The following is a 14,058-nucleotide window of genomic DNA, read 5'->3' as shown; positions in this document are numbered from 1 at the left end:
AGAGTAAAAGATTTTAAGTCACTTAAGACATTTTCTCATCCATTTCCTCCCTTCGTCATTCTGTCCCTTCTTTCAACCAATGTAGTCCATGTGAAGTTGACCTTGGATTGGCCTAAGTTAGTTAGCATGTCCAATCCCCTTGGCCTCAGCGGTTAGCTCAGGAATGAGCCAATATGACACAATATATCATTTGCTGGAGCTTCGGAGAAAGTGTCCTCTTTTGCTGGATTTGCTGGATTTGTCACCATATGATGCTCAGAAACTGCTGTAGCCGTGTTTCTATCCAGGAGGTACAACGTGGAGATAAAGCTGACACAGAGAAGACAGAACTACGAAATGGAGCTTGGTGATATATTACAATATGAGTCTTGGATCAAGCTGTAACTGCAACTAGACTACTCCTAAAATGTTGAGGCAGACAATTCCTTTTTATTTGATTTAAACCCATACAGGTTAGGCTTTCTGTCACTTGCAACAGGAATAATCTTAACTAATCTATGTAACATGATCACATTTGCATTTTATAAAGCTTGTTTGGGCCACAGGGATAAGTTACAAGGAGCAAGACAGGGAGAACTGTTAAGAGTTGACTAGTAATTTAGTTGAGAAATGACATTGGTTGGTGCCAGAGTAGGGGCAATTGGAGCAGAGAGAAGTGATGGATTGAAGAGAGGCAGGGTACTATATAGAGGATTTGGATGTGGGGAGAAAAGTTAAAAATGACTTGTAGGTTTTCTGACTTGAGCAACTGGATTGGTGGCACCATTCACTGAGATAAGGAACCCAGATTGAATAGGGTTTGCCTATAAAATGTCTATGTGAGATGACGAATGGGATACTGGATGTGAAATTCAACAGATAGAACTAGGCTGTTACAGATTTAGGAGTCACTAGCATATACCGAGTAAATGAAGTTATTTAGTGAGAAAGACAAAATACCAATATCTAAGAAACAGGCAAAGGAGATGAAGGAAGAAGGGCAGAGTACAAAAGGCAACTGATGAACATGCAGCACCACAGGATCTAAAAAAAAAAAAAAATTAGGGTTTAGGAAGGCCCAAGCGGCCTGCAGTGGTAAATACTGCAGGTATTTCACTAGAGGTAAAGCCAGATGGAACTGAGACGTTTCCTTTAAACCTAAGAACATGGAGGTCATTAGAGAACTTAGAACAATAATGGGTATGGAATCCAGACTATAGCGGGTTGAGGGTAAGTGAGGAGTGTGTGTTTGTGTGCGAGAAAGTGAAATCATCAAATGAGGAAAACGTTTTCAAGTTATTCCATTTTGCAGTAAAATTTCTCAAGAATCTAGAGCGAGGTCATCAGTCCCCTTTAGTTGCTAATACTGACATATTTGGCGCTCGTACCCAGTCTCATGTCTTTTTGGTTGTTCCTAGTTTGGAGGAATTATAAACCATGCTGCAATAAACATTATTTTACATAACAACAACAAAAAAAGGTACGGATAGGTTAGCACGAAACCATTATCCTTACTCCAGTCCTTGAGGTCCTATGTTACTTCTCTGGCCTAATACCTGCTACTCCATCCCTTGGTTATTCCATCCAGCCACAGCAGACCTTTGGTATTCATCAAATATAAGACACCCTCCAGTTATAGAGCCTTTGCACTGGCTATTCCTTGTGCCTGGGATGTTCCTCCCTAAGATCGTCACAAGGCTCTCTCCCTCTCTTCTTCTAAGTCTGCTTCTATGTCCCCTCCATGAGACCCACCTGACCACACTGTTTAAAATTCCAATTTGCTTCCCTAAAACTCTCATTCCAACCTCTACCCTGCCTTACTTCTTTTCTTCATACAATTGCCATGTATAAGTTTTACAATATATTTCATTATGTTTATGATTTAGTTATTGTCTCTCCCCTATCTAGGGGAGCCCTAGAAGGCAGGGATCTTTGGTTCATTTGTTCACTGATATATCCTAAGTGCCTGAATATCTTAGGACAGTGCCTGGCACATATTAGGAGTTCAATGAATATTTGTTAAAGGAAAAAATGAAGCATGGAGGGAGGCCAGGAGGGAGAGAGAAAAAAATGGAAGGAAGGAATTTTGCCCTGAAGAGGAAGAGATAATAGGGTTGTAGATAGAATCAGGGAAAGGATTTTCTAAGATGGGAGAGATTTGAAAGTATCTTACTGTTGAGAAAGGGATCCAGTAGAGGCTGAAGATATAAGAGAATAGGCTAAACCAAGTCCCTGAGAATGTGAGAAGACATGGGATCCAGAGTACAGGTGGTGGGATTAGCACTGGACAAGTCCAAGGCTGCAAAGAGTGGATTTAAACCCTGGTGAAAATTTTATCAAGTCCCCCACACGAGTGGACAGGCACAATTTTCACATGGAATTTGTTTTGCTATGCAATAGTTGGCTCTTGAGGTCCTGGCCTCCTTCTGGATCTGCTTAACCACCAATCCTCCCCACTGTCCCCAGGCCCTGGGGGCAATAAAGAAAGGATGGATGCTGATGTAGATGTCATAGACTCACTTATTGGTAGAATCCCAGCTGGGAGTGCTGGTCTGGTGGTTCCTACTTTTTCATTTTTTAAAATTTTGCTTTTCACAGAAGCAGGAGATTAGGTCATTTAATAGTACTGGCAGTGGTGGGCTTTGAGGTGTTAGGAGAATGGAGAAGGCTGGATATTTTTATTATGGAGAATGGAAGAATATTAGGAATTGCTGTTGTGGTAAAATGTAGAGAAAGCTCACTAGGGGAACACAGAAGAATTAAGTCAAGTTAAGGTCAGTGACGTGCATTCATGGGTGTTAGAACCTGCCCAATTATGCATTTTGCTACAGCAGCGCTCAGCAGCCCAGCTGCAAGCATGGAGCTTCAACCCCAGGGATGAGTTGTTGTTTATTTAGTTATTTATTTATTTATTTTGACCAGGTAGGTGAGCTAGAACAATGAGTACGTTATTCAAGGCAGCCAAAGTATCTTGGCTGAAGTTATGGATGATGAAATCTAACCTGGATATGGAAGGGAGTGAAGACACAAAGAGACTGATAGAAGGTTCTACAGACTACACCAATGATTTTCAAACTCTAGTGGGAATAAGAATCACCTGGAAAGGGCCAGATTCTGAAATTATTATTCAGTAAGTCTGGGGTGAAGACCAAAATCTATTTTCAACAAAGATCCTAGTTGATTCTGATGTAAGAGGGCCATGGACCAATTTTTGAGAAATAGTGGATAGAGAATAGATTTGAAATGATAGTTTAAAGTAATATTTTGAGAGGAGCTGAGTGAGAGAGAGAGAGAGAGAGAGACAGAGAGAGAGAGAGATGGAGAGAGAGGAAAATATTGTCCAAGGGGAAACTTAGTGTAAGAATAGGTGGTTACAGTGTGAAATGACTAACTTATTATCTCAAAGATGGAACAGCCTGAAATGATGAAAGGTTTAGGGTATGCCCAAGCAAGTGGGTGGCTGAAGTGGAGAGTAGAGTGGAGGTGAATATCACCAGAGGTGAGGAGGTCAAAGTACCAAAAGCCTAGGTAATCCATGGGGACCTTGAAGCCACCCCAGATGATGGCAGTACTTGCAACAGAGAGGCAAAACTATGAGCAAAGTTCAAAGCCGTTAGTAAGTGAAGGGGAGAGAACTACAGGTGGGTAGAGACAAAGCAAAGATACAGACTTGAGGGGGATGTAACTGGTTAAGGGTTTTCACGCAATGGCAGAGAAGTGAAACTGGCCAAGAGTAGCTGAGTGCTTATTGTTTGCCAGGCTTTACATACATCAGACCATTTCATCCTCACAAACAACAACTCACAAACTTCATATAAAGTAGGTGCTATTTTTATTCCCCTTTTATGAGGAAACTGAAGCACAGAGAGGTTAAGCATCAACCAGCATCTCATAGTTCTTACCACTGCACTATACTGACTCATAAAATGGTCTAAAAGGTGTTTTAATACATTTTAGCTGAAAAAAAAATCAGATCTCCTGAATATTGTCAGGAGTGGGATTAACAATGGAAATAGTCCTTTAAATTTCATTTGTACTGAAATTTTTTTTTCAATACCCGGCAAGTAGCAGTACTAAATAATTCCATACTAGGTCATTTAATAGAAACAATGCAGTTTGCATGTATCAAAACTTCTGTCTACTCCATGCCTTGATGATTTCTTCAGCAGCATCCAGTGTACTGTCTTTCTGTAAATTAATGAAATAATCATCATTACATATCAAAATAAATTCAAGATGAAATAAAGATTTAAGTATAAAAAATATACCAAAATCAGTCCATCCATAACAGTCATGTAGTGATTTGGGAACCTAGTGCTTCTCAACCCCTGATAACTTGAGCTGGGCCCAGATGGGCTCCAGCCAGTCCTTGGCCTCTGCAGCTAAGACAGAGCCCAAGAGCATTCATGGGGTGGGGGTAGGGGCGGGGGACACCTTGAGTTGTGTCACTGGAAGCTCTGCCCCATATTAAGCCACTTAATCTCAGCAGGAACACAGAGCAGGAACACACAGCAACATCCCTTGCCTTGGTGGCCAAATACACAAGTCCCGAGCTCTTTAAGGAGCCCAGTAGCAAATCAAACAAACCAATTATTTATAATTCTATATCCCATTGCTGTCAGGCTAGAAAAGTGAATGAACCTCACAAGAATTCAATGTTAGGGGAGCTAGAGAAGCATCACAGCAATCACTACATTATGCTGTTTTGTGATGCTGGCTGCCAATTCAGGGCACTTTATTACTACTTTCCTGACACCAAAGAAATCTACAAATTAACCAGTACAGGGCCAAAGAGCATCACCAAAAAAAAAAAAAAAAGATTGAAAAACTGTATATACAGCTCAGACTGAAAACAGTTTAACCTGATCCCAGCCAAAACCATGTCCGTCAGTGTGAACACCCTCACTCATAACCACTTGTGGCAGCCCAAGTGGCCTGCAGCACCAAAGACCCAGACTCCTAAATAACACTGATGCAGGAGGAGAGTCTGAAGGATGTGCTGATGGGATCCATATTCACTGTTTCGTCCATTTGGGTAGGAAGTATACAAAATCACAGACCTCTTTCAAAGAGGCTTCTAGACAACAGAAGAAAATCCCTCCCTTAGCTCCCAACACACAGAGGATGCCAGGCAGAGCAAGAATGGAGGAATAAATTAATACACAATTACAGAAAAAAGTCAAAGAGTACAGAAGAGTTTACATTGAAAAATAATCATCTGCTTCTTCCCTCCCCACCCCTTCCTACTACTCCCACCATCCCCCAACACAACAATTTACGGCAATTTCTGGTTTTAGTTCTAGTGGTTGTCACTAAAATCTAAATAATGTGTGTTTCTAACTTTTTATTTATCAACTTCAGACAATGTTCACCATTCTCTGCTCTGAATGAGGAAAAACTGGTTCATTCACACTATTCTGCCCCCTCCCATCTAAGTCTCACAGTTATAAGCCCCTAACTCCCACCCTGTTTGAGGGTCAACTGTATTGATAAAATGCATTTGTTTTTTCAATAGGTAATATCTACACATGGTAAAACATTAAATTGATGGATAAACTTCCTCTTCTGCTTTCTCTACTTCCCCTTTTCCTTTCTGTTCCATCTCTGCAGAGTGATTTAGTCCAAAAGCCATTACGTGGGGCTGAGTGAAATAGGAGATCATGTATGGGGGCAGGGGGAGCCTTGGCAGCCTGGTGCAGGGTGCTGCAGCCAGAGTGCAGTGAGTAGACTTTCCAATGTTGGTGGCATGATGTGGTAGTGATGGCAGTGGTGGCACTGACCAGGAACAGGGTGTCAGAGTCGAGGCGGGTAAGTAAGCAAGGCCTCTGTATGGCAGGGTGGTTCCAAGCAGCTTGGAGCCTGGAGGGGATGAGGCAGGTATCTGCCAACGCAGACAGGCATGGAGTGTCACAGCCAGTAAGGGAAGAGGAGGGCTTCTATGCAGTGGGCGACAGTGGTGGCCTTGGAGACTTAGAGGAGGGTATCTCTACAGGAGAGTGACAGCAGCAGGTCAGCACAGGGTGCTGAAGCTCAGGTGAGGTGAGGATGGTGGCCATACAGGGGACAGGGGCAGCAGCCTGGTAGAGGTGTCAAAGCCTGAGTAGGGTAAAAGCTGCCTGTCAGGGGTGCTGGGTGGAGGGGCAGTGGCACTGACAGGAGACTGGTCACATACAGAAGTACTGATTAAAGTAGTGGTTACATGATGAGCCAGGTGTTTTACTATCAAAGAAGGGAGGGACAAATATGGATAGGGAGAAAGCTAGAATAAACTCTGTGGTGGCTTCAATATATTTAGATAGACATCGAAATAAGTAGAATAGACACAGACATAGAATGTATGTATATACATTTACATATTCCCTACGTCTGTCCCCTGGGAGGGCCTGGGAATACTAATACCCCAACAGCAATGAGCACTCCTAATGCCCAGATCTTGGTTTCGTAATACCATTCTCCACTAAAAGGTGATTCCAAGTTGGGCTAGATAATGACAAAATGAACCTGGTGCATCTTGCTATGCCAGAAAGTAAGGAAATGCTCAAAAAATGATGGGGACATGTCAAAGGAAACAGAGGCCAGCTTAAAGGGGCTCCTAATGGCCAAATCTGGGGAAATTTGAGCATCAAAATAAGGAATAATAATGATAAATTATAACCCACTGAATGAAACAGGAATCCATGAGTCCTTACATATATGAGTGAATAGATAAATAAATTGCTTGATGAGAGATGGAATATTTTCATAGTTTCAAAGTACCTCACCACAAAACATTCATTATTTATCAAGGGAAAAAGTGAAACTTTACAGTAGAGAAGGCTGGCAGACACCACCTCAATAAAGTAATTAAATTTAACATTACAAGCAGTAGGAAAAACTAAAATCATGTGCTGATAGGATGCAAGACAGTGAAAAAAGCATCACTTCCACGGTTTCCTGCCAAAGGTGCATAATCTGAGTCTATTCACGAGTAAGTGTCAAACAAATGTTGAGGGACCTTCTTCAAAATAATTGGTCAACAATTTTCAGAAGTATCAAGGTCATGAAAGTCAAGGAAAACTGAGGAACCATTCTAGCTTGAAGGAGACATGACAGCTAAATACAATGCACAATTCTGGCCTGGATTGACTGACTGATGTCTGTCTGCCTGACATGAATATGGCCTGGATTTATTTATTTACTTGGTTGTTTGTTATAAAAAGGACATTATTGGGGCAATTAGTGAAACTTGAACTGGATCTGAGATTAGATAGAATGATATAGCAATGTTAAGTTCATGATTTTGATGGTTATACTGTAGAATGTTGTATAATGGGGAATACACAATAAGGTATTTGGGAGTGATAGAGGCATCAGTGATTAAGTTAGGAACTTACATAAAATTCTTTGGAAAAACAGTTCTTCAAACTTATTTATTAAGAATATTTCAAAATATATTTTTAAAGTAACCCAGCCTCCCACCCATCTCCCTCAACCACTCAGTTCTCCCCAGAGGCAACGCTGGGATTTTATTACGTCTCCTCCCAGGGACAGTCTAGGCACTTAAAAGCTTCTATCTCCCTCCCTCCCTTTTTCTTTTTATATAGATGATAGTATTCCTCACAAACTGGTCTGCTCCTTGCTTTTAGGCTATGCTCTATCACTCCATGGAGCTGCTTCACACTTTTATGGATGTGAATGTAACATAATTTATTCAAACAGCCTTCATTGGTGAATATTTTGTTTATAATCCTTTGATATTATAAACAGTGTTTCACTGACAATCCTCGAACACAAGACATTCAATGTACAAGTAAATCCACAGGAAAAAATCCTATAAGCAGAACTGCTGGGTCAGAAGATATGTGCATTTATATTTGGATGATACATTTTCATACTAACCACTGCAGAGATTTTACACATTATACTCGTACTCTCAATCAATGCATGAGAGTATCTTATGAAACTTTTCAGTTGTTTTGGTTGTTTCCAAATTATAAGAAAAAATAAAATTTCACTGCAGTTTTATTTTTCTTTTCTCTTATTATGAGTGAGGTATAGCATCCTTTCATATATTTGACAACTACTGAGGACTTTACCCATAATCATTGTAAAGTGCTGCTGCTTTTGGTTTGTTTTGCCCTAAATTCAACCTGCTTTCTTTCAATTTCCACTTTCTTGGCACGTTTTGCCACCCTTTTATTTTTCGCTTTTCCAAGAGGTTGGATTAGGTGTGTCAGCTTTCCCTATAGGGACTTCTTGGTGTTGCCCCACTATCTTCCAATATTGAATGCTGATGCAAAGGAGGTGAGTCCACGCTGATCCTCCTCTCCTGTCTCCATGGAGGCCTTGATCATCTTGTCTAGATGCCAACGGATCATTTATAAAGTCCAATAGATTAAAACAAGGCATATCTCAGTGTTATTCTGTGACAATGTTCCCTGAGACAAGCCATTCCCTTCCCATTTTTAGATTTATTTGTTTGTTTTCAATGGAAAGCATTCTCAAACTAAAGCTATACAATTCTTTCCCAGTTCCATTGGTCTGGCTCCCCTCACCACTCCCTCCAGGAACTCTAGGTATTTCATTTGTCTTCCACGTCTGTAATTTTTCTAACATTTTAAAATTCTTTGTTCCTGGGAGTTCCCTGGTGGTCCAGTGGTTAAGACTCTGCGCTTTCACTGCCATGGCCCGGATTCAATCCCTGGTTGGGGAATTAAGATCCCACAAGCCACATGGTGCGGCCAAAAAAAAATTCTTTGTTCCTTTCTACTTCTTTTTGCTCACTCTTCTCAATCCTCAGTGTGCTTACAGAAGTATTTAGTGTTCTCTGTGCTGTTTCCAATGTCACTACAATTACCAATAGCTTTATTTTTTCCCTTCAATTTCTTACCTGAGCTCTGACAGCTGCCATTTCATCTTCTTACATTATCTTACTCTATCTTCCCTGAACTTTTAAAAATCTCTGCTGTAATTCGTTTTACATGTTTTGAATTTGAAATATCACACTTTTGGTTTGTTCTATGGAAACATTTTTTTCTTTTTTTTGATTGAATATTCTCTGCCTGATATTGTTTTTCACTGTACCTTTCTCCTTTTCCCCTTATAGTATCTTTTTAGATTCATAGCTGGTTCCTTTTAATTACTCATCTTTGATTGAATTCTCTTTGTAAGCTCCCACTGCCAGCACACCTACGTACGGCTCCTATTGTTCTGGGTAATGAGTAAGCTACCTGCTAGCTCTGTCTATGATCTGAAGACGTATTTGCAGGTTTGTATAAAGGAAGATCCAGGGAACCACTAGAAGGGAGTAGAAATTATCTCTGGCTCACAAGGTTAAATATGATTAATATAGAGTTCAGAGAGAGGGAGTTCTTTTAGACTTTATTTCTTTCCAACTAATTTAATTGGCTCCCTCCAATTTAACGTATCCACACTGCCTCAACATAGCTTTAGCAAAACTGACAGAGGTGAAGAGCAAATCTATACAGCCCTTTCTTTCCACCTGGTTTGCACAGGTGCTAGATGACATGACTGTATGTTTCTACTCTGCCTCTTCCATGGGGCCAAATGGGTCTGGAGAAGTTCCCACTACCAGTGCATTTACTGTTCCTGCTGTTCTGGATATTGAGTAGGCTACCTGTTGGCTCTGTCTATAATCTGAAGATGTAGAAGCAGAAGGCTTTCTTCGTGTCTTCCCTCTACCATTACCTTCACTGATTTGGCAACTCTTTCTCACTTCCTGGGGGATTTGTGAATTTGTTTTCCACTCTCCTAGTTGTTTCCTTAATAATTTCCAAGAAGAGAATGGGGAAGGGCCGTGTTTACCATTCTAAAACTGGAAGTCTTATGCTACTTTTTTCTTCTGTTAGTTCTGTTTATAACTTCAAATAATATACCTCTGTTTCTAGATCCACTATAAGATGCGAGTGTTAATGGCCTTACCCTTTCTTCTACATTTCAGACAATTAAATGTTGACATTGTTATGCTGGTAAGATTTACATTCTATTCTGGATAAGTCTCCCATAGTTTGTCTATAGGATGGGTTTAAAAGTTGAAAACAGTGTTTACATCATTCTGTCTAGACTTATACATGAGTGTGCAGGTATAGAGAGTGCCTTAATCTTCATAAGATTGTTTTCAGTAGTGATAACATCTTATCACTAAATTGTTAAAAATAGCAATAATACATTCAGATTATTTTTAGCACAGATCTGATGGTACTGAATTCTCTTAGCTTTCATTTACTAGGGATGTATACTGTTTTCAGTTTTAAAGGATATTTTCCTGGATACAGAATTCTAGGCTGACATATTTTTTATTTCAGCACTTTAAAGGTGTCATTTCATTGTAATCTGGTCTCCGCTGTTTCTGATAAGAAGTTAGTTAACATTTGTACCTTTGCTCCCATGCATGTGAGGTATAGTTTTTCTCCAGCTGCTTTCAAGATCTTATCATTATCTTTGGTTTTCAGCAGTTTGATTATGATGTGTCAAGATGTAATTTTTATTTGTATCCTGTGTGGCTCACTGAATTTTTAGATCTCTAAGTGGCTGTTCACCAAATATGGGGAAATTTTGGCCATTATTTCTTAAAATATTTTTTCTGCCACATTCTCTCTCTCTTTTTTTGATACTCCAGTTACATATATATTATTACTTGACACTGACTCATAGATCTGAGACTCTCCTTATTTTTCAAAAATAATTTTTCCCTCTTTTTTCTGATTGGATGATTTCTGTGGATCTGTATTCAGGTGGACCCATTTTTTTTTCACAACCTCGATCCTCTGTGTTTAGCCCCATATATTTTTCATATCAGATATTACTTTTTTTTTAAGATGTTGGGGGTAGGAGTTTATTAATTAATTTATTTATTTTTGTTGTGTTGGGTCTTCGTTTCTGTGCGAGGGCTTTCCCCAGTTGCGGCAAGCGGGGGCCGCTCTTCATCGCGGTGTGCAGGCCTCCCACTATCGCGGCCTCTCCCGCTGTGGAGCACAGGCTCCAGACACTCAGTAGTTGTGGCTCACGGGCCCAGCTGCTCCGTGGCACGTGGGATCCTCCCAGACCAGGGCTCGAACCCGTGTCCCCTGCACTAGCAGGCAGACTCTCAACCGCTGCGCCACCAGGGAAGCCCCAGATGTTACTTTTTAAAATTCTTAAAGTTCCATTTGGTTCTTTTTTAAGAATTTAAAATTAATTAATCTAGCCACTCATTATGACCATATTTTCCTTTAATTTCTTGAACACATTTATAATATCTGCTTTAAAGTCCTTGTCTGATAATTCCTACATCTGGGTCACCTTAAGATCTATTTCTATTGACTGCATAGAAGTCACATTTCTTTTCATTAAGGGTCACATTTTCTTGTGTCTTCACATGTGTATTGATGTTTGGTTGCATGCTGGACATTGTAATGTTACAGGTAAGGAGTCTGATTACATTGTAATCCAGTAAGTTCAACTTCAAAAAGTGCTGAGTTTTGTTCTGGTAGATTAATTTTATGGCAGCAAGCCACAAATTAAAAACTGCATATGAGTACATCATGTCTAGCAACAGAAAAAAAATGGTGATTTATAAATCAGAAGGAAGGACATTATAAATGTGTTTTTGAGTAGAATAGGGAACTTACTTTAATGAAGCAAAATCGCACAAATTTCTCAAACTGTAATTTGGTCTCTGCATTACAGAATGCTGAAACTGGGATGGCTGACAATTTCTGAAAAACAAATAGGAATATAAAATAGGAAAAACAGGAAAACTACTTACACTTTAAATATTAATTTTTGGAGCATAAACATTAAAAACAAATAGATATTTCTAAATATTCACAATAATTTCCAAAAGAAAAATGTTTTAAAAATCCTCCAGGGAATTCCCTAGTGGTCCAGTGGTTAGGACTCCACACTTTCACTGCCAAGCGCCCAGGTTCAATCCCTAGTTAGGGAACTAAGATCCCGTAAGCCATGCAGCGCAGCCAAAAATAAAATAAAATAAAATCTTCCAAATAGCTATGAGTAGAATATCATGTAACAAAACTACAGTTAACAGTTTTCAAAGCATGTCAGCAGGTTTCCTTCATAAATTATAACATTTAGCACAATATTGCAAAGGCCAATAAACATTACCTTATTTTTAGTCATCCATTTTACAAATTTATAGTCATAAGGTTCATTGCTGTTCTTCATATCAGAAAGGTCTGTATCTAAAACAATAAAAATTGGATGGCCTATGTATTACATCTGAGGCAATGTGTATTTCATCTGTCTATCAAGATTCAAAATTTTCTCTCAAAATGTTCTCATGCTGGATTCATACTGCATGGTGTGGTGGGAAGTAAGGAATTCACAGAGAAGCTTTACTGATACTCTAAGGCAGTACTCACATATACATCTGATTGATCACGCTTGTGTATATAGCTTTTAGCATTGGAAGAGAGTAGGAAAAGGGAAGGACAAAGAAGAGTGTTGCCTTTCCGTTTAAAAATAATATAAGCCTCTATGATCATTATTAAGGAAACAACACCTAAATTTAGAGTACTCATCTGTAATAATTATGTCTCCAAATGGTAATTCATTATTAAATTGTAAGCTCCACGGAGGTATTGCAATCTATCACTATCCCCATCTCCTAGGTCAGAGTCTAGCATGTAAGTAATGAAAAGCATATTTGTAGAATGAATAAGTTAATATTATTCATTATTTATGAAGGGAAAATGCCTATGTAGTTCTCCCAAGTGATATCTTTATTGTTTCCTCTTCCAAACATTATGCTTAAAAAAATTTTCTTTTAAATTTGATGAAAAACTTCAAATATGTATTCTTATACTTATCTCTTGTTCCAATCTTGCTTTAAGGTCTGGGCAAGATATTTCTCTGGCATTCAGATTCAGCAATCTATATTTCATATTGTTTCGATTTTATTGACTTGTACTCAAGATCTTTTTGAATGCCCCAAAGCAACAAACATTGATGGCTACTGTAATCAATGAAATTTTACAATTTATTACTCAAAATAAATTGAGGCAGTTACCTTTACCTTTTTTCTTTTATTCACTAAATACTCCTGGGTCCCTTCAAATTAACAGTGTAAAAACCTTGACATTGAAGAAAGTTTCACCTGTATTTTTTTTAAATGACTTAATATGGTTTTCCTTAATGATTGTATTTCAGTTTTCTCCTGTGCTTTAAGAATGTAAAATTTCCATATAATAATGCTAATAATACTCTACCATTTATTACTATTTGTTAAGCATGTTACATGATTCTCTCATTTATTTGTCCTACAATCTGATAGAAGCTACAATCCTCATTTTACAAATAAAGAAGTTAAATTACTATTTCAAGTCATAAGTATGTATGTGTGTCTAATTCAGATTTGGCTCTAACAAAATGACAACTTAAAATAGAGTCTAACTGTAAATTACATGAAAACTCCAAGTGACAAGTACACAATAGTAGCATACTCAAAGGTAACCTGGAGAAAGGGGTGATTACAGCAGTAGAAGAAAGAACAGGAGGGTACTTACTAACTGTAATTGACACAGGCTGTACTACTCATTTATTCTTTTTTTAAAAAAATTTTTATTGGGGTATAGTTGATTTACAATGTTGTATTACTTTCTGCTGTATAGCAAAGTGAATCAGTAATATGTATACATATATCCACTCTTTTTTAGGTTCTTTTCCCATATAGGTCATTATGGAATATTGAGAAGAGTTCCCTGTGCTATACAACAGGTCCTTATTAGTTATCTATTTTATATATAGTAGTGTGTATATGTCAATCCCAATTCTTCCAACTTATCCCCCCCCCACCTCCACGTCTGCTTTCCCCCTTGGTAACCGTACGTTTGTTTTCTACATCTGTGACTCTATTTCTCTTTGTAAATAAGTTCATTTGTACCATTCTTTAGAATCCACATATGAGCGATATCATGTATTTTTCTTTCTCTGTCTGACTTACTTCACTCAGTATGACAACTACTCATTCTTGTAACGCTTAGAAAAGAGAAATTTATTGCCATGGTGCTCAAAGAAAAATAAGGGAATAAATACAATTCTAAAGACTATAGTTAGGAGAAAGTTGGAATCTACTTCTTT

General features: G+C 38.7%; 1 protein-coding gene across 9 annotated transcripts in view; it reads right to left on the bottom strand.

The window, feature by feature from the left end:
• Positions 1-3,794: 3,794 nt before the first annotated feature.
• The window catches only part of KYAT3 (kynurenine aminotransferase 3), a 53,951-nt gene continuing 43,687 nt past the window's right edge, over positions 3,795-14,058 (bottom strand). For 8 of the 9 annotated variants that reach the window (XM_060142491.1, XM_060142493.1, XM_060142496.1 and 5 more), the window contains 3 exons: positions 12,085-12,161; positions 11,589-11,675; positions 3,795-4,167 (listed from right to left, as the gene is read on the bottom strand). In XM_060142491.1, coding sequence (XP_059998474.1) covers positions 4,105-4,167; positions 11,589-11,675; positions 12,085-12,161 — 227 coding nt within the window. In that variant the 3' untranslated portion in view covers positions 3,795-4,104. The other variant, XM_060142497.1, reaches the window with a different exon arrangement.

The sequence above is a fragment of the Lagenorhynchus albirostris genome, chromosome 2, assembly GCF_949774975.1.
Source record: "Lagenorhynchus albirostris chromosome 2, mLagAlb1.1, whole genome shotgun sequence".
Taxonomy (NCBI): Eukaryota; Metazoa; Chordata; class Mammalia; order Artiodactyla; family Delphinidae; genus Lagenorhynchus; species Lagenorhynchus albirostris.
This window is presented reverse-complemented; position numbering and strand designations above follow the sequence as displayed.